This window comes from Lagenorhynchus albirostris, chromosome 3 (assembly GCF_949774975.1).
Source record: "Lagenorhynchus albirostris chromosome 3, mLagAlb1.1, whole genome shotgun sequence".
Lineage (NCBI taxonomy): Eukaryota > Metazoa > Chordata > Mammalia > Artiodactyla > Delphinidae > Lagenorhynchus > Lagenorhynchus albirostris.
Genome location: NC_083097.1, coordinates 47,521,669 through 47,540,621, shown reverse-complemented (window position 1 = coordinate 47,540,621; position 18,953 = coordinate 47,521,669). Strand labels below are relative to the sequence as shown.

The following is an 18,953-nucleotide window of genomic DNA, read 5'->3' as shown; positions in this document are numbered from 1 at the left end:
TGAATTTCTTTTTTACATGGTTGTGAGGCTAGTACTTTTTTATTTGTTTTTGTGTAAAATATCAGATTGATTAGCCCACATTTTGGACACCTAGAACCCACATTTTAGATACTTAAATGATGCTAAATCCCCTTTCAATTGTATGATACAGTATACAGAAAACTTTCCCCCAGTTTTCTTGGGGAAAGAAGAAAGTTAAGAAAAACCAAACATATTTATATATATAAAAGCGTGTCTGGATGGAGAAACTCTAACATGTTACTGGTGGTTATAGACAGATGATAAAAGTTTGCTGGGGGCTTCCCTGGTGGCGCTGTGGTTGAGAGTCCGCCTGCCGATGCAGGGGACACGGGTTCGTGCCCTGGTCCGGGAAGCTCCCACATGCCACGGAGCGGCTGGGCCCGTGAGCCATGGCCGCTGAGCCTGCCCGTCCAGAGCCTGTGCTCCGCAACGGGAGAGGCCACAACAGTGAGAGGCCCGCGTATCGCAAAAAAAAACACACACACACAAAAAACAAACAAAAAAGTTTGCTGGGTATCTTCTGTTCTTCAGATTCAACTGTGTACCCCTGGTAGAATGACCAGGATGAACTACATCCATGGGCTTGCTCCCCTGCCCTCTGGTTTCTGGTTGAGTTCGGCAACTGGAGAGAGAGGGAGGAGGGTGAGGCTGGGGTATTGATTTCCCTGGCCCCTTATTTGCAGGATTGCCGTGCTGGCTGAATCCCTCAACTGAAGGTCACAGCTCCTCGCCAGAGGGGCTCCTCCATATGGCTCTCTCCTGGGTTCTGGTAACCACTACCTCCTTTTGCCCTTTGAGCCTCACTGTTTCGAGCTCCATCACAATCCCTGGTGATTTCCCTTGGCACATCCTAAAAATAGCAGTGATCACTGACCAAATAGTCCACCGTCAGCATTAGGATCTAGGTGCTCACTTAAATGCTGGTTACTGTCAAGTTATCTCTTGGCTAAATGGATGTGCACTTATACCTTGTTTTACTCTTAGATCCAAGAGTTGAAGACTGGCTCCTCATGTCCTCGCCTCTGCCACAAACTGTCATCCTGGGACTCTATGTCTATTTTGTCACATCCCTGGGACCAAAGCTCATGGAGAATCGAAAGCCCTTTGAACTCAAGAAAGCGATGATAACGTACAATTTTTTCATAGTACTCTTTTCTGTGTATATGTGTTATGAGGCAAGTGTCTTCAGTATTCCTAACGGGAGAATTTTGCCTGAGTCTTTATGTTTGTCTGTCATGATGTTTCTTGTTATGACTGTAAGGGTAACTCTCCAAGATTTAAGAAATTTCAGAAACTTAGCTCACTAGAGTAGATGTTTGTCAAAAAATTGTTATATATAGACCAGATATTGAACTCCTTAGAGGATATAGTCTGCCTCACAGGTGGTGAGAAAAATTAAGTCCAGGGACTTGCACGCAGTTAGCCATAAAAGATGATTGAATGAGTCCATAGATGTTAAATTTTAAGGAAACTCAGAGTTGGAGAAGTTAGATAACTTACCCAAAGTACTGTAGGTGGTAAGTGGAGGACTGATATTTGAATCCAGGTCGGTCTGACATCAGAGCTCATCCTGACTCTAATGAGTTGACATCATCATGGTAGCAGCTTTGGGTTCTGCATGCCCTGATGACCTGTTAGGTGGTAGACTGTTTGGTTTGATTTAGCTGGGCTCTGCTGGGGACAGAGAACTTAGACTCATACAAAGCAGTAGGTGAGGGAAGCTGTCCGTTAACTGTCAATAAGAGAGGTGGAGAACTTCTAGGACCCAAAAGCAGACTCATGTATGCTCTCTCTCCCCTCTGCTGATTACAAGTCTCAGCCACCCTCCCTTACCTGCTTTTCTGGGATTTCTTGCTTCTCTTCCAATGCTGGCTGGCTTCCTCATCCTATTCTCCTTATTTACTTCCTCTGCAGCATAGCCTATGCTTCCTCACAGCTGGGTCCCAGGAGGGCCTTGCATGACCTCTCCAGCCTCTCTAGACACCATGGCCTCTGCACATGCATCCTTCCAACCTGATTCCTGCCACGGATCCACCTGATCAGATCACCTTAAATCTGCTCTGGCCTCATTTCTCACGGCCTTCCTGAAGTCTGGACTTCCTTTGCTGCCTTCTACTTTATTTCCAAAATTAACTCACAGGTCACCTTACTCTCCTTTCTGGACCATAAGCAACTGAAAGGGAAGGAGTAATAGAATAGAGCTAGGGAGCAGAAAAAATACATGCTTTGGGCAAGTTATCAGAGATAGGATATTGCCTACTATAGGACAGTGCTAAGAACAGACCTGGAAGCCAGGAGACCAGGGACTAGTTAGTCCCAGTTGCACTACTAACTAGCTACCTGATTTTGAACTAGTCATTTAAATACTCTGGGCCTCACTTCTCTCATTTTATAGAGTCAGGATTGACCTTGTCTCTCAGATCCCTTTATGCTCTGTGTCTGGTTGTACCATTGAATGTGATGTCCCCAAATATATTTCCCCAAATATATAACCAGTAAGTTCTGGTTTCTGTTTTAGCAATTACAACATAAAAGGTTTGAGAATATCTGAATCTGAGAGTTTCTATCTCCCATTAACCAGTAATACTAGAGTAACTTATATACAGTTTGGGGGTTTTTTACCTGCCAAATATAAATTATTACTCTTCCTTTGTGAAAGCCTAAAATATAGACATATATGTCAAAAGCTCTGCAGGCTTTTGGAATGTTCTTAAACTTAATATCAGGAAAGCATTAAGTTCTACTTTCTATTTAAACAAAGACTTTTGACAGCTGAGCAACACATCACCTCCAGGACACATTCAAACGCATGGTTTATTGGGTGGGGCACAATTACATTTGCTCTACAGAGTGAACCCCTCTACTAGGGATGTTAGGGCAAATATGAATAAGGTGAGAGGAAGTACATCAGACTAAAGGAACCCACGTGCCTCATTTTATAGTGATGGTTTGAGTGTGCTAGTTACTTGGCACCAGTCAAGAAATAAAGAGAGACCAGTGAAGACCCTGAAGAAGGCTACATCCCACAGCTTCTCCTATTTGGTGCAGCACTTGTTTGGCATAGGGTAGCATGGGGAATCAGTCATCCCCATCTGAGTGGATGGACTTAGAGTGTTACTTGCATCAGTCAGAAGTGAGTCCAAGTGCAAAAGAATAGGAAGATGCTCACTGACAGATCAGGATTTTGTAAAACAGATTTAACTAGTTCTGTACCACATTCCCTTGTTCCTTTGAGAAATTTCATTGACATGTTTTTGTAAGATACTTTTCTCACCCATGATATATGTCTTATACTTTTCTGAATCTTAATTCTCAAGATTTCATAATTTACCAAGTTAATAGTGTGATTAATTTATATTACAAATCAAGCTAGGAGCTAGTATCAATCAAAAAGGATAGTGTTTTTAAATACCACAGTGTAAGTAGTTTTTCTTTCTCCTTCATTTCTTTTCTTTTTACCATTAAAGTGTCATTCTGATTATGCCTCATAAACTTTTGCCTTTAGAAGTTAATTTACTGTAAAGTTGTCATTTCAGCTTTAACAGTAATTAAAAGTACAAACTTGTAATGTAATAGAAAATGATATAATCCTTATGCTGAGAAAGAAGACATCCTAGGGAAGATGTTGGCATTCGTGAGAATAGGACTCCAGAGAAGAACTGGTCATATTGTCAGAACAGTAAATTAAGCCAGCCATTTAATATAAATGTTAATTTTAAACTAGAACCCTTAGTTTTTCATTTTCAGGTACTGTTTTAAAAGGAGACCTTCCCACCGTCAGACTGAAAGAATGTCAATGTAATCTTTGAGTTAAGGTCCAGATTTATCAACAATAGGCTTTTTCTTCTCACCACTAGCCTAAGGTCACTTCGTGGGTGTGTTGGAATTAAGGCTTGCCAGACTGCACTTTCTTGTTAGTATTTTCATCTCTTACTTGTCATGTGAATCCAAAGCAAAATTAATACGTGAGTCTTGTATTTGGTCGATCTTGATTTAAAAGCTATGGACTATCACTTCACGTTACATCCACTAGCCGAGATAGGAAAAACCCAGTTGATGCAGCCGTTGGATGAGTACATTGAGAAAGCTGCTTTGCTCATTTATTTGTTGACTAATTGCAAAGGCTAGAAATTATCAGAAAAGACTGATTTCAGACTTAGTCACCCCTTTGAGAGTACACAGACATATGCACAAGCACATAGAGATGTACACAAGGTCAAGCACTTACCAGTATTTGCTGTTCCAACAAAACATTCCTAGTATTTTGTTCTCCACTATATTAGAATAATCATTCCAAGAAATAGGTATTTTAGTTAGTACACAGTTTATATAAATGTGACTTTAAAATTTTGAAAACTCTTTTTTTAACATCTTTTTGGAGTATAATTGCTTTACAATGGTGTGTTAGTTTCTGCTTTGTCACAAAGTGAATCGGTTTGAAAACTCTTGATGCTTTGATATCAAGCGAGTTCCTGGTTTGTAATTGTTCTAGCCCGCCTTTCCTTCTGCACTGACTGCTGACTCAGCTGAGAATGTAATGAAGAGACATACTCAAAACTACCTTCATTGTAGCCGTTGAGCAAATATTTCCTTCTTTAATATGCATGTGCTCTCTTGCAGTTTGTGATGTCTGGCTGGGGTACAGGTTATTCCTTTCGATGTGAAATTGTTGACTATTCACGCTCGCCTACAGCATTGAGGGTAAGTTTCTTTTTGGAGAAACTTGTAACACAAAATCAACGTTAAAACTTTTTGGACTCTATTTGTAAACACTGAATGTGAAATCAGAATGAGTAAGTGACTCAATTATCAGAATATATGTGTTGAGAGAAAAAGCTAAAAATTACAAGAAAAAAAATCAAAGAAATTCAGGTGTGTAATTTTCTGTAAAATGAAAACTGGTGCTTTTCTTTGTGAATTTCTTGGATTTAAAAGTAAATTTATGTCTGGTTCTTCAAAAAACAGAATTACCATATGATCCAACAACTCTACTTCTGGGTATATACCTAGAAGAATTGAAAGCTGGGATTCAAAGAGAGATTTGTATGCCAGTGTTCACAGCATTCTTCAAAAGATGGAAGCAACCCACATGTCCATCAGCGGATGAATGGATAAACAAATAGTGGTATATACATACAATGGAATATTTTTCAGCCTTAACAAGGATGGAAATTCTGACAACTGCTACAATGTGGTTGAGCCTTGAGGACATTATGCTAAGTGAAATAATCTAGGTACAAAGGGGCAAACAAATACTGTATGATTCTGTTATACGAGGTACACAGAGTAATCAGATTCAGAAATAGGAAGTAAAATGGTAGTTGTCAGGGTCTGGATTCACCAATGGGGACTTACTGTTTAATGGATACAGAGTCTCAGTCCTATAAGAGGAAAAGAGTTCTGTAGATAGACGGTGGTGATGGTTGCACAAGAATGTGAATGTACTTAATGCTGCCAAACTGTACACTCTAAAATGGTTAAGATCGTAAATTTTATGTAATGTGAATTTCGCCAAAATTAGAAAAAATAAAATTTTCTTCCATGTAAAAATAAATAAATAAATTCATATCTATGTGTGTTTCTGCAGATGGCACGCACCTGCTGGCTTTATTACTTCTCCAAATTTATTGAGCTCTTAGATACTGTGAGTATATAATCACCACATTTGGTAAATGTTTGATGTTTCAATGAAAGCAATAAACTGTGAGTGTACAGTTGTCTCATAACTTTGGTTATCTCTGTTCCTCAGGCAGACCTCATATTATCTTTTACTTTTTATTATCAGTTATTTTAGAGAATAGGATAAACTTATTTTTCAGTCTTTTGCAAATGCCAAAAGATTTTCTTCTATATCAACCACCTGGTTAAGATAAGAATGTAACTAACACATATACTACAAAGCTATGTCTCTATATAGATGGATGACAAGTTGTTTTGTGAAGTAAGTTCAAGAAGCAAAGAGCAGAGAATATGTTGCCTTTGGTTCTTTATAGCAAAGCACTGTGTCATCCATACTCCTTTAAGAAGATAAATGCTTCAAAATTCATAAACTTACACTAGAATGTCAGCTTATCCCTGGAATATCAGTAATTTGGGTAACATCAAAACTATTTCCATCTGCCTTTCTGAAGTCCTTGTTTACTGGTCTTCTCCCTTCCTGAGTATCAACTCTGACTTTGAGTGACTAGGCCTGGGAGAAGCAAGTGCCATGGATTAGGGTCCATGATGAGAGGAGAAAGCCATGCACCTTTATTTCCAGAAACAAAGGAAAGCTGGCTATTTATTTTGTTTTTGTGGCATGTGGCTCTTATTCATCTGGAATCAGTTCGGGGCCTAAGACTGACACGTGTTTTCTCTCTTCAGAATATATACCACTACATTTCTGGTAGCAAATTTCAATATGCTTTACCTTCTCAGCTGGCTACGCATAATGTTAGAATTAGAAAGGAGAATTTAGTGAGTGTAGAATCCAGTGGTTCTCAAACGTTAGCATGCATTAGAATCACCTGGAGGACTCATTAAAAACACGTGTGCTTGGATCCCACCCGCAGAATTTCTGATTCAGTACGTGTTCGATGGGGCTCAAGAATTTGCATTTCTCTCAAGTTCTCAAGTGCTGTTATTGCTGTTGGTCCAGGGTCCACACTTCAAGAACCCCTGCTGTAGTCCAGTGGTTCTCAAACGCTGTGGTGCTGGAGACCTAACTGCGTTAGGAAACAAAAACCTGGGCCCTGCCCCCAGAGATTTGGTGTCAGATGGTCTGGAGTTAGAGACCAGGCATGGTTATTTAAAAACAAAAAACAGACCTTCCTGGTCACTGTAATATGCAAACAGGGTTGAGAACCACTGACCTAGCCTGGAGCATTAAATCTGAAGAGAAATGGAAGCCAGAAAGTTACAAGACTTGTCCAGAGGAACACCACTGCTGACTAGGACCTAGGACCCCAGATTGCTGGTTTATGGCTTTTTCTGTTGCACCGTGTTGCCTTCCTCCACATGCATAAGCAAAAGCATTTTGACTTCATTGTTCCTGCTTTGCGTGTTCTCAGTTTCAGCTTCCATAAGGAAACTTGCTGCTCTGTGTTCTTCCCTGAACCACATTTCTCAACTACTCTTAGGAACGCTTTTGTTTCTGCTACTCTGTTTAGTCCTGTACTAGAAGTCTAACTCATCACTGGTCTTCTGCATTTTGAATATTTTTGAACATTTAATTCTGCTTTTGAATATGTTTTTGAACCCCCCCCTCCACAAAGCCTTCCTCTTCTACCTCTTTGTTTGTCGTTTCTGTAAACCACTGGAGACATTCAATCTGGATGGTGCCTCTGTTGCCTTTCTCATTTTTCCTAAGCTGCTTTGCTTTCTTTTCCACCCTACTTCCCCAATTAACTCTTCAAGTATTTCCCTTTTCCTCTTTCTTTAATAATAATTTGCTAACTTCAGATTTGCTACAAGTCCTCTTTTAGTTTGCTTAATCCCTTATCTAACTTGGTAGGATGTGTTAGTTAGGGAGCAGTGTAGAAATTCAGTCCTAGGACTTAAAAGTCTCTGCTTCCCCATATATTTCAAAATCCACGTGGGTTTTTTTTTTTAAACCAGTAACGTTTTTTCAGTAATTTTTGGTCATATTCTTCACTTTATATCTTTGATTTTTAAATCTTCATTCAATATCTTTTCACCTTTTTATTGATTCTTGCATGACTAGGCATCGTACCTAAGTTCTCTCATACTTATTAGCTTTTGGGCTGCCTCTTGGAGAATCAGCTGCTTCTACAGGCATTCTGTAAGGCAACTCTTTCAAAGCACATTACAACGTGGAATAGTTTGCACTTTGCCAATAGTTTTGTAACACTAGATAAATTATTGCATGATTTTATATGAACTTGATTTTCTTTAAATTATTTCAGATCTTTTTTGTTCTGCGTAAGAAAAATAGTCAAGTGACTTTCCTGCATGTCTTCCATCATACCATCATGCCATGGACCTGGTGGTTTGGAGTCAAATTTGCCGCAGGTAGCCAAGGGAGAGTTGGGATCATGTGTTACAATTGATTACGTTTCTGTATGCTATAAGCATAAATCCTGTCCTTAAATGTGATTTAAAAGAATCTCAAAACATCAAAGAATCACTTTGATCAAACTTCTGACTTTCATTAATTATCTGAAACATAAACATAGGACTCCTAACTAGATCTCCCCTCCACCCCCCAATACTCTTTAATATGTAAGACCTTTGGGTATAGTCTTCTACACATATCCTTTAGTTGTTTTGTTTGGATTTTATTCTTGTCCTATATAGTTCTATAACTATTTTTAAATAAATAATTAACAAACAAATAAAATGACAAAATCCTTGGTTTTATAGGAATATAGCTAGATAACTTATTCCTTGTATTTCCAGGAAGTTAGAATGTTTATCTCAAGTTCCATGTCTTCTTTGCTTTCAAATTTCCAAAAACTGATACACATCCCAATCCCTAACAACTCTGTAAAGATGTGTCAAATTGCAGTTTCCCACCTTCCCTAAACATCCTACCATAGTAAAGGATGTTTTGATATTGTTTTTTAGGTCAAAAATAGTTTAACTCAAAAGCTTGGCAAACAGGTTCTTTAGTTGGTTTTGATTTTATGCTTCTGAACATCTAGAATATGAGAAAACAGAAAGGTAAGTAATTTTACCTATCATAAATTTTTAAATAAGTGATATCCTGAAGGATATAGTCTTACTAGCAAAAATTGTTTGGGGTATTTATGTATGCTAGTTTCTTCAATTTAAGAAGTCTTCATGTAAGCCTGCAGCTCATACTAGACAAAGCTTTAACATTTCCGTGAAGAGCTTACCTCTATTGGGTATTCTGACTTGGTAAGACTAAAAGGAAAGAGAAACCACAATTGAGGAACTCTTGTTTGAGTTTTAGACTCTCTAGGCATGGGGAAAAATTCTGCATGTCTCAGAGCATGAGGGGACATGGATAAGCCAGTGGCTAGAAGAAGATGGCAGAACCTAGGGGAGCTGGAAGGGCTGTCCCTACCTTGGCCTAAGGGCATCAGATTTTCCAGCATGTAAAGTAGCTCCTTGCCCCAAATTGGCATTTATCTGTTGAGGATTTTTTTTAAAGGAAATGTAGTTGTTTTTCTTATAATGTATATGTGTTAATTTAAAAATTTAACTCACATTATAACAAGATAGTCTCATCTGTGTCCATTTTACAAATTGAAGGTAGTTATATTATTTAATCTCCATTATTTTTCTTTGCTTTCTGTGTTTTTATTTTCTCTCACGTGTATATTGTGCCTCTCAGTTCTTTCTACAGTGGTATTTCTTAACACTATTTTTTTTGGTGAAAATGAGAAAATACCTAAACATCCAGTAATAGAATGGTTATGATGTCTTGTGTTTATAGTTGTGAAATGCAAATGATATTGAAAGACATTTAGCTCAAACTTTTGTTAAGAAGCTTGGCTCCTAAATTATCAGAAATAGATGGCTATTCTTACTATTCTGTTTTTAAAGTATGCTAGACAAGGTGTTTTCACACCCTTAGAACGAACTTATTCAGATTTCTTCCCTGAAACCAGATTATTCTATTACAACACTGAAAAATAAATATAGATTAAAAATATATAGGAAGACAATACCCCAAAAACAGTGATTTAGAGAAATCGACACAAAAGTGGTCTCCCTCTCCTTCTTTATCCATCTCTGCATTTTCTAATTTTTCTAGTTTGAATATCTGTTGGTTCTATAATGGGAAAAAATAAATTTTATTTGAAGAATAGAGTTGAGCATTTTTCTAGTTTCTCTCTTTGAGTCCATTGATAGTCTGGTTTCCATTTAAAAAACAAGCAATGCTTTCAATAATGAACATTTAAACATATAATATTCCTCAATTTTTCAGTGTTACCATGTACATTAAGCACTTTGTAGTGGATTCATTGTCCACACCTCAATTCCCCGTCGGCTTTACAAAATGTAAGTGGTAGAAAATAATGTTTTCTTCTCTCTCATATGTTCCATGAGTTGGCACTTCTGCTCAGTCTCATGTGTGGAACCTAGTAAACCCTTGTACAGCACACCTGGTATCTATTCAGTGACAAGCACAGCAACAAGAGCTGAGGTATTCCCAGAAGTGTGGTGTGGCATTGGCTTTCATTCCTAGAATAAAACTGTCCAGTTTAAACTGTCCTTTCAAAAACTTGAGCACAGCTGATCTCTATCTAGTATTTAATTTCCTGTTTGCCTGTGGTACTCCTCCCTGGGATAATAGCAATCCACCTTTTCTTTTGAACGTGATGAAAATATTTCTGAGGCAGGTTTTTATATTAATTATGTATATACTCCTTCCCAGAGATATGGAGAGTTGTGATAATTACCCAGGTGGCTCCTTTATTTTTTTCCAAAGCAAAGGAGTAAAATGTGATGGTACTAATTATAATTCATCCTGAGATGTTTGCTTTTCAGAACTATTATGAAGAAGAAAACAAGCTTAGAAAATACTTTATTAGAAAAGCCTTCCAAAGAAGATATGAAAAGCATTACTAATTAAAATGTGATTGTTCTGTGAACAAACATTAAAATAACTTATCAGAAAATAATCATTACTGGAGAAAATAAGCAAGTCAATTTGATTTGATAGCTTATTTTGATCAGTAACCCTTACTGAACACTCTTAGCTACACGAGTGCTTTGTTAAATTCCTGTCCGTAGGAGCCTCATTTTAGGACATTTAAATGGTGAAAGTTTCTGAGTGGAAGATAGAACCCTTGACCAAAAAATGGGAGAGGTGTCTTAGTGAGAAAGGCTCAGTCTAATGTAGTTCATTATCAAGCATGAAATAGATTTCCTGTGTATATGTAATGGTGAGACAAATGGACTTGAGAGGTATTTGGCTTGTCCCCATGTTAAGCAGCTTGACTCCTAATCTATTCTATTTTTAAATTAGCCTAGAAAAGGTGTTTTCATACCATACTAATTTATTTATTCAAGTTTCTTTTGGGAAATAAGACTGGTCCAAATGTAAATAATAAAAGCTGGGAGGTTGTTAATAAGCTTCATTAATTCAGTTTCTTCTGACTTGAAATTTGTGATAATTACAGGATTAGCTGAAATTTGATTTACTTAGGAAAGTTTATGAAGTCTCTATAAAAGAGACTTTAGGGGAATATTTAAACTACTTAAAAGTAATTATTTAAAACAGGTATTTTAAGGGTGTACTTTGGCAGTGGTAGTATTTAGAAGAATCTAGCATTGCTGCAATTATGAATGATTTTTTAAAAAAATAATTATTTCTTCCATGAAACAATTTTTATGACATTTCTCCTTAGAAGATTGTGGTTGAAGTAATAAATTTGTATTTTGCTTTAAACTTTCTATAACTCATAGTGTTCATGGATTCAGTCCTTCCTCTAACATAGGCAAATCTGTGAGGTTTTGCTTAATTTCTGAAATTAAAGAATATTAGAATAAATAAAATAGCATATTTTGGAGAAAAATTTAAATTCTAGGTCAGCATTACTAAGCTGAATCAGGCTGTGCATAAAGAATGAAGATTCTTCAAGATTGTACATCTTAGGAAAGAGACACTAGGGAAGAGTTTTGGTTTTTTTCCCTACCATCAACTGAACACTCTGTTACCTCTTCCACTGTACTACTGATCCAGCTAAACACAATTGTAACAATCTTTGCTTATATTCCCCCCAGGGTCCTTTTCTTCTATTCTAAATTGAAAGTGATCAGTGGGAGATGTGGTGAGATCAGAAGAGGAAAACCAGGATAGGAAGGCACAATTGATAATAGTCAAATAGAAGCAGTAAGGAAAGATGATTTAACAATTAATAAATGTTTATTTTGGAAAAACAATGATTGATTAAAGCAAACTTAACACAGCTTGGTAATGAAAGCCAGTGGTTTTACTGCCAAAATTTTGTGGCACTTGGACTTCCCTGGTGGTTCAGTGGTTAAGACTCCATGCTTCCACTGCATACTGCAGGGGAACGGGTTTGATCCTTGGTCAGGGAAGTTCCACATGCCACGCAGTACGGCAAAAAAAAAAAAAAAAAAAAAAAAGAAAAAAATTGTGGCACTAAAAGTATTGATGGAAAACTATTGAGAATGGAAAAAGTTAATTTGATTCCACACAATGTTATGTAAAATAATATTCTTAGTGGCTTTATTCATAGTAACCCAAATTGAAGACAACTCAAATGTCTTTTAATGGGAGGATGGATACATTGTGATGCATTCATATCACGTAATACTACACAGCAATAAAAAGGCAATCACATGGTTGAATCTTAAAAACAGTATGTTGATTGAAAGAAGGTAGCCACAAAGAATACATCCTGTGTAATTCTATTTATATGAAGTTTTGTAACAGGCAAAACTAATAGTTGATGATGGAAGTCAGAATAAAAGTTACATTGGGAGGAGTATGTCCTTGGAAGGGGCACATGGGAACTTTATGTGGCATCAGCAATGTTCTATATCTTGAATTTGGTGGTGGTAACAGGTGTATACATATGTAAAAAATCATCAAGTTGTACACTTAAGATTGGTGTACTTTGTGTGCTTTATATATGTTAATTCTCACTAAAAATGAATTTGATTACTATTACTTAGCAATATATTATATTTAAAAAGAAGTCAACTTAGTTTGTTAAAGTAACCAAATCATAAGACTGTTTTAAGGTTAAGATATCACAGAATAAAGTCATGCTAATTTATTTTACAAGATTTGTATTTTAGTTTTACTAACTGGATGTATTATCCAGCTCCCTCTAATTTTATAGCTATTTAACAATAGAGATATTTCATATATAGTTTTCTTCCTAATAAAATTAAAGAAATAATTATACTAAAATTTCAGTTCAGACACAAATATGTCTCATTTTAAGGAACAGTGCCCCTATTTTACAATATTTTTTTCCAGGTGGTTTGGGAACATTCCATGCCTTTCTAAATACAGCTGTACATGTAGTCATGTATTCCTACTATGGACTGTGTGCATTGGGACCAGCCTACCAGAAGTATTTGTGGTGGAAAAAGTATTTGACATCATTACAGCTTGTGAGTAATTAATTTTCTTTAAAACCAGATATGAAACTAAACTGGAGTCCCTTGTCTTCCTTACGAATGAGGATACTAACTAAAGAGCAAAGTTTACAAAACACAGGGATATAAATTGTCTGGCCTCTTATGGCATCCCATCATTGTCCTTTCTTTGTTATGTGAACTTTTCTCAGGAACTTTATTGAAAGCAAAGCCTATTTGGTAGCCAAGAGGCTCAGACAATTAAACTAGCGTGGGTATCTTTATACTATTTTATGCATTTATATAAAATAAAAATATTTATGTTCAAAATTATGTGAACCTCATTATACATAATATTAAATTAGAAGTTAGACATTCCATATTCTAGATCTAAATGACCTTGAGGGAATGTAACTTTGAGAGGATTATGAGCCTTTCTGTGTGCCTGCCTATCTAGTCCTAACATTTATAAGTCTATTTTTCCTCCAACTAGTAAAAGTACTGTGGGAATTAAAGGTGTAGAATGGTGGTGTAATATACATATTGACAAAAGTGACAACACCCTAAATAACTAACCATAAGGAAATGAAGAAGTAAATTATTCTAATTCCTGCTTGGGAATATTACAAAGTCATGAAAATTATTCACAAATCCTTTCTTTTTAAGCATTTTTTATGATTGTAAAGTAATATGTCCTCATTGCAGAGAAATTAGAACATCTATACTGCATATAGAATTTTTTTTAATTAATTAATTTATTTTTGGCTGTGTTGGGTTTTCGTTTCTGTGCGCAGGCTTTCTCTAGTTGCAGCGAGTGGGGGCTACTCTTCATCGCGGTGCACGGGCTTCTCATTGTAGTGGCTTCTCTTGTTGCGGAGCACAGGCTCTAGAGGCGCAGGCTCAGTAGTTGTGCCTCACGGGCTTAGTTGCTCCGCGGCATGTGGGATCTTCCCAGACAAGGGCTCGAACCCTGTTCCCTACATTGGCAGGCAGATTCTTAACCACTGCGCCACCAGGGAAGCCCTGCATACAGAATTTTGTATCAGGCTTTTTTTTCACTTAACATACTCTTAAATGTTGTAGAAACTTTTTAATAATGTGGAAAAATACTTATATAGCAAAAAGAATACATGTTGTTCATTATTTTTTCAAATATGTTGATAATATTTACACAAACACACCTGCATAGAATGTTGAGGATGCTGCTTACACTTTCTAAGGTTTCATTTTCTCGTCTGCAAAATGAGAGGAATAATTGTATCTACCGCACAGGAATGTTCTAAAAGTTCCTTAAGATAATGCAAGGAGGGCTTCCCTGGTGGTGCAGTGGTTGAGAGTCCACCCGCCAATGCAGGGAACACAGGTTCGTGCCCCGGTCCGGGAAGATCCCACATGCTGTGGAGCAGCTGGGCCCGTGAGCCATGGCTGCTGAGCCTGCGCGTCCGGAGCCTGTGCTCTGCAACGGGAGAGGCCACAACAGTGAGAGGCCCACGTACCACAAAAAAAAAAAAAAAAAAGATAATGCAAGGAAAGCTGACGATTATAACAGGAACAATGTGAAAATCTTAACTATGGTTATAACAGGATACATTGTGGGTAATCATTATTTATTTTTATGTATAGATTTTTATTTTCCAAAATTTCCACAGAACACATGTTGCCTTTTAATCATGAGAAAAAATATATCCAAAAAATCTGGATGTTAGCCCAAAACATGTCCCTTTTAAGACTGTGTAGAATGTTCTAGAACACAGAGCCCTTGGGCATCGCTAGGAGGGTCACCAATGCCCTCTCACTCCTTGCAGATTCTCTGCTGCAGTTGGCAGATAGGATGTATTTTTTATCTATGACGGTGGAGGACCGGTGGCAGATATGAGGACTTAGCGATGCTTTGGCTCCTACAAAATAAGCGGGGCTCTAATTAGAATGTTTTTATTCCCCTCCCCACCAATGGAAATATCCAGTCTACCAACAGGACAGAATGTTTGAAATCAAACTGCCCTAGAAAATTAGGCCATAAGGTAGTGGTCCTGTATGCATTTCATCGGTCAAGGACTCAAGTCAGAGACTGATGGTTCTCTGAGTGTGAAAGGGCTGCTGCACTGCCCTGCTCCAGGGACATTTACATAGCTCCCCCTGGAGCTGTGCACTTTGGCAGGACTGAAGAGTAGTTCCAAATTCCCATCTGCATTTTGACATTGTTCCACCCACTGTCATTCCCATAGAGGCTAGATTGAAAGATAAAATTCCCTGTCCAACAGTAGCCTGGATGTGGTTGGAGAGTGTTTAAACATAAGCAGACAAAGAATGCATTAAATAATTGCTGCATTGTGACTCTTCGTAGCTAAACAATACTTTTCATTCTTCCGTCTGTTAGGTCCAGTTCGTTATTGTCACTATACACATAGGCCAGTTTTTTTTCATGGAGGATTGCAAGTACCAGTTTCCAGTCTTTCTGTACATCATTATGAGTTACGGGTGCATCTTTCTGCTGCTCTTTCTCCATTTTTGGTACCGTGCTTACACCAAAGGTCAGAGGCTACCCAAAACAGTGAAAAATGGAATCTGCAAAAACAAAGATCACTGAAATTCAAGCACAGCATAAATCTATGAATAAGACTGATATCTTGTCTTCCTTGACAATCAAGAGATATTTCCATGTGCAGTGCATTTTGTATATTTTTCAAAACTAAGAGCTTGTATTTTTATGATAAGTTATTGGGGTTTCTGATATTTGAGAGCCCAAAGCTCCCAGATAACAGTCTTCTGATAATTAGAGCCTAAAGCAGCCAGTTTTTCAGCTGCTTTTAAACCTAATCTAAAGGTTTTATTTAACACATTTTGTTAGATTGAAAGAAGGATGTGAAACAGTAGAGTACTCTTCAAAGAAGTCCAGTATAGATGAAAAATATCGTTAGATATTTTGAGCACGGACAGAGATCCATGCCGTACAGTAGATTCCTTCTGCCGGGTCTGGAAACCTTTAACTGTGGGCTCTGGCTTTGTTGCTTGTTGACTATATTCAGAAGACACTGTATTTACTCTAAACTTAAATTCCCATTCTAAAGAGCTAATAGGGTGAACGTTAAGTGTATTTTTGATCAGTTATCATTTAAAATCACTAATGGTAATTTTTAATGGATCTTTTGAGTAGCCGGCACCAGTTTTGCTTGTAAGACTTCCTCGCAACGCTTTTGTTGTGTAAACTGTTTAAAAGTGACAATCCTTTAGGGTAATACATTGATGCACTTGAAACTAAGGTTAAGTTATTATTTTGAAAACAAGGTGATTTGTTCTGATGGCTTAATGAACACTTTGCTATCACCGTTTTGCAATGAACTTTGTATATTTCGGGAAAGAGGTGAATTTATCAATGGAAAAAATAGTTGTCTGTGGTGTTGTAATGTCACTTTCTCATATCATGGTTTAAAGGATTATCTTGGTTAAATATATATTGGTTAGATGTGTAAATGTTCATATCACTGGCACACACTAAATGATTTTAGACCACCCAGGGATGGGTTAAGGGTGGCTTGTGAAGCAACTGGAAGCAAATGGTGGCACAGAGATTATCCAGGCAAGATTTGGTGATAAGGGTCTCTCTCATAATGAGAGAGAGCAAGAGAGAGACTGTATAATAGTTATTGTTATAGATTCACTGCATGGAAAAATATTTTCCAGAATTATGAATTAATTAACAGCCTGGAATTCTTTTTTTCAAACTTATAAACTATATAATGAGGGACTGAAATTCATTTTGCATAGCTCTCATTTCTTTAAAATTGCTACTTTCTAAAAGTCATATTTTCTTGTTGGAGAACCCAACTACTGATCAGTAGAGTTTTGCCCAAGAAACAGCAATATTTGGACATTTCTGAATTTTTCCACAGTGTTTTTTTTTTCTTGTTCTATTTTACTTGATTTTGAAGGATTGCTTATGCTTGTATGACTGTAAGCAATTAGTACCCCAGTAATTGTGTAAGACACAGTGATACTTATTGTACAATAAAGCCTGAGTTTTTACCAACTGTAAACTCCTAGAGTTAGGTGTCTCCCTCCTAATCCATTAATCTGTACCATGGCCTTTTCTCTTCACATTCAGCAAATTAGTAAGGTTATTTGCGTTTAGTGACTTCACTCGCTTACAATATGAGAATTTGAGGGTTGATAAAAGGGGAGATTTCATTTTTTTTTAATAAATAGTAAAGAACAGGAGAGCAAAGCTAAAAGAAACAGCAGCTCTAATTTATTTCTCTGTGAGAGTCTCAGGGTTCCTTAAGTGTTTTCCTGTTTTTCTCTTCAAATCCAACCAGTGCTAAAATGAGGAGGTACGGTAGATGCTGTTACACATACACACAATTCCCAAAGACCCCAGTAGGGTAAAGACCAAAAGGAAGCAAAACTAAAAGAAGAGAAAACAGGAGAGTTTGTTTCTTCTCTTGCATACTTTCTGCCCTGCACTGTACAACCCCTCCTTGTCTCCGTGTAGTCTTTAAAATGTTTGCTGTGCCTGTGAACTAACAGCAACATGTGACAGAATCACACTCTACGTTATATGAATAGGAGTGGAGAGCTAGAATGTTACATGAAAAGAAATCACAGCTGGCAGAGGTAACCTCCGTATGAACAGCAGCAGATTAGAATGGGTATCACTGGATGTAGGATTGGATGGGCATCGTTTTATTAAACAGCTCTGTGGGTCACATAGAGTTTCTGCTGGAGTTTCATCCCACTTTTCAGGACTTCTTGCCTTTGGGTTTGCTTACCTAACAAATAGAAAGGCCAAAAGTCCAGCTGCAAAATTTGGCTTATGACGTAAAGCTCTATGAATCCTTTACAACCTATATCTATATTACAAATAAATGCAAATGTAAAATTTTAAATATCTGTGGGACATTGCCATTTTACAGTCTTAATTGAGTAGAATTCTTAACTGAGCAGACTACATTGTTACATAAATTATAAGATTATGATGTTACATTTCTTCAATTATCCCTTATCTCTGTTAACTACTTTTAACGACTGTGGAAAACTCTGTGGATACTGTCAAAGTTTGGGTTTGGTTTTTGGTGTGTGTATTATAATAAATTTGTGGTATCACATGCACATGTGTGTGTCTTTCATTTTGGAATCTAACTGCATGTGTTTGCATGGATGGATGGTTTTTAATATGAATATTCATTTAACCAAATCATTTTACACATTTGTTGTACACTTGTTATGTTCAGAGCCCTGTGCTAGACATTAGAGTGATACAAAATACAAAGATGCCTCCCGCATAGTTGGGACCTCCTGGAGCTTGCAGGCTGGCAGAGGAGATTATGTTACAGGGAAGTATATGATTGTTGCCGTATGATTGAAAGTCGTGGCACTTAGCAAGCAGGTAGGCTCCATGAAGGTATTTAAATTTGGGTCATGTATTTAAGATGTACATGTTGTCAAAATGGGGAGTGGGTTAGTGGGCAAGGTGTTCTAAGTGAAAAGAAATAACAACTCAAGGCCCAGGGGAAGGAAAGCATTAGGAAAGTGTAGGGAATGGCCAACAGACCAGATTGAGCGAGGCACCTGTAGGTGTCACAGAGAGATGAGGCCAGTAGGGAGGAGGGCTCTGACACTGGAGATGTGCTGCTGCAGCATCCGCCCTTGATGCCTCAGGCAAATAGGAGCATCCAAGGATTTGGGGGAGAGGAGAGGTATGACCAAAGTGGTACCTTAAGAAGAGTCACCTGGTAGGGTGGGGTGGAGGCATGAGACACTAAAGGCAGAGATAAATTAGTTGATTAGGGTGAGGGGAAGAGAGCTGGAATGTGTGACTGGAAAGAAAGAGGCTGATGTGAGAGAGCTTCTGATGGGAGAGTTGAATCTGGCAACTGATTGACCAAGGATGAGATGTGCTGCACAGTTCA

The 18,953-nt window shown here is 37.5% G+C and overlaps 1 protein-coding gene across 4 annotated transcripts in view; it reads left to right on the top strand.

Moving 5' to 3' along the window:
- ELOVL7 (ELOVL fatty acid elongase 7) overlaps positions 1-18,149 on the top strand; it is a 72,330-nt gene extending 54,181 nt beyond the window's left edge. For 3 of the 4 annotated variants that reach the window (XM_060142979.1, XM_060142980.1, XM_060142981.1), the window contains 6 exons: positions 1,006-1,196; positions 4,642-4,722; positions 5,609-5,665; positions 7,926-8,031; positions 12,947-13,083; positions 15,425-18,149. In XM_060142979.1, coding sequence (XP_059998962.1) covers positions 1,006-1,196; positions 4,642-4,722; positions 5,609-5,665; positions 7,926-8,031; positions 12,947-13,083; positions 15,425-15,634 — 782 coding nt within the window. In that variant the 3' untranslated portion in view covers positions 15,635-18,149. Of the gene's footprint in view, positions 1-1,005; positions 1,197-4,641; positions 4,723-5,608; positions 5,666-7,925; positions 8,032-12,946; positions 13,084-15,424 lie in introns of those variants that run through there. The other variant, XM_060142982.1, reaches the window with a different exon arrangement.
- The last annotated feature ends 804 nt before the right edge of the window (positions 18,150-18,953 follow it).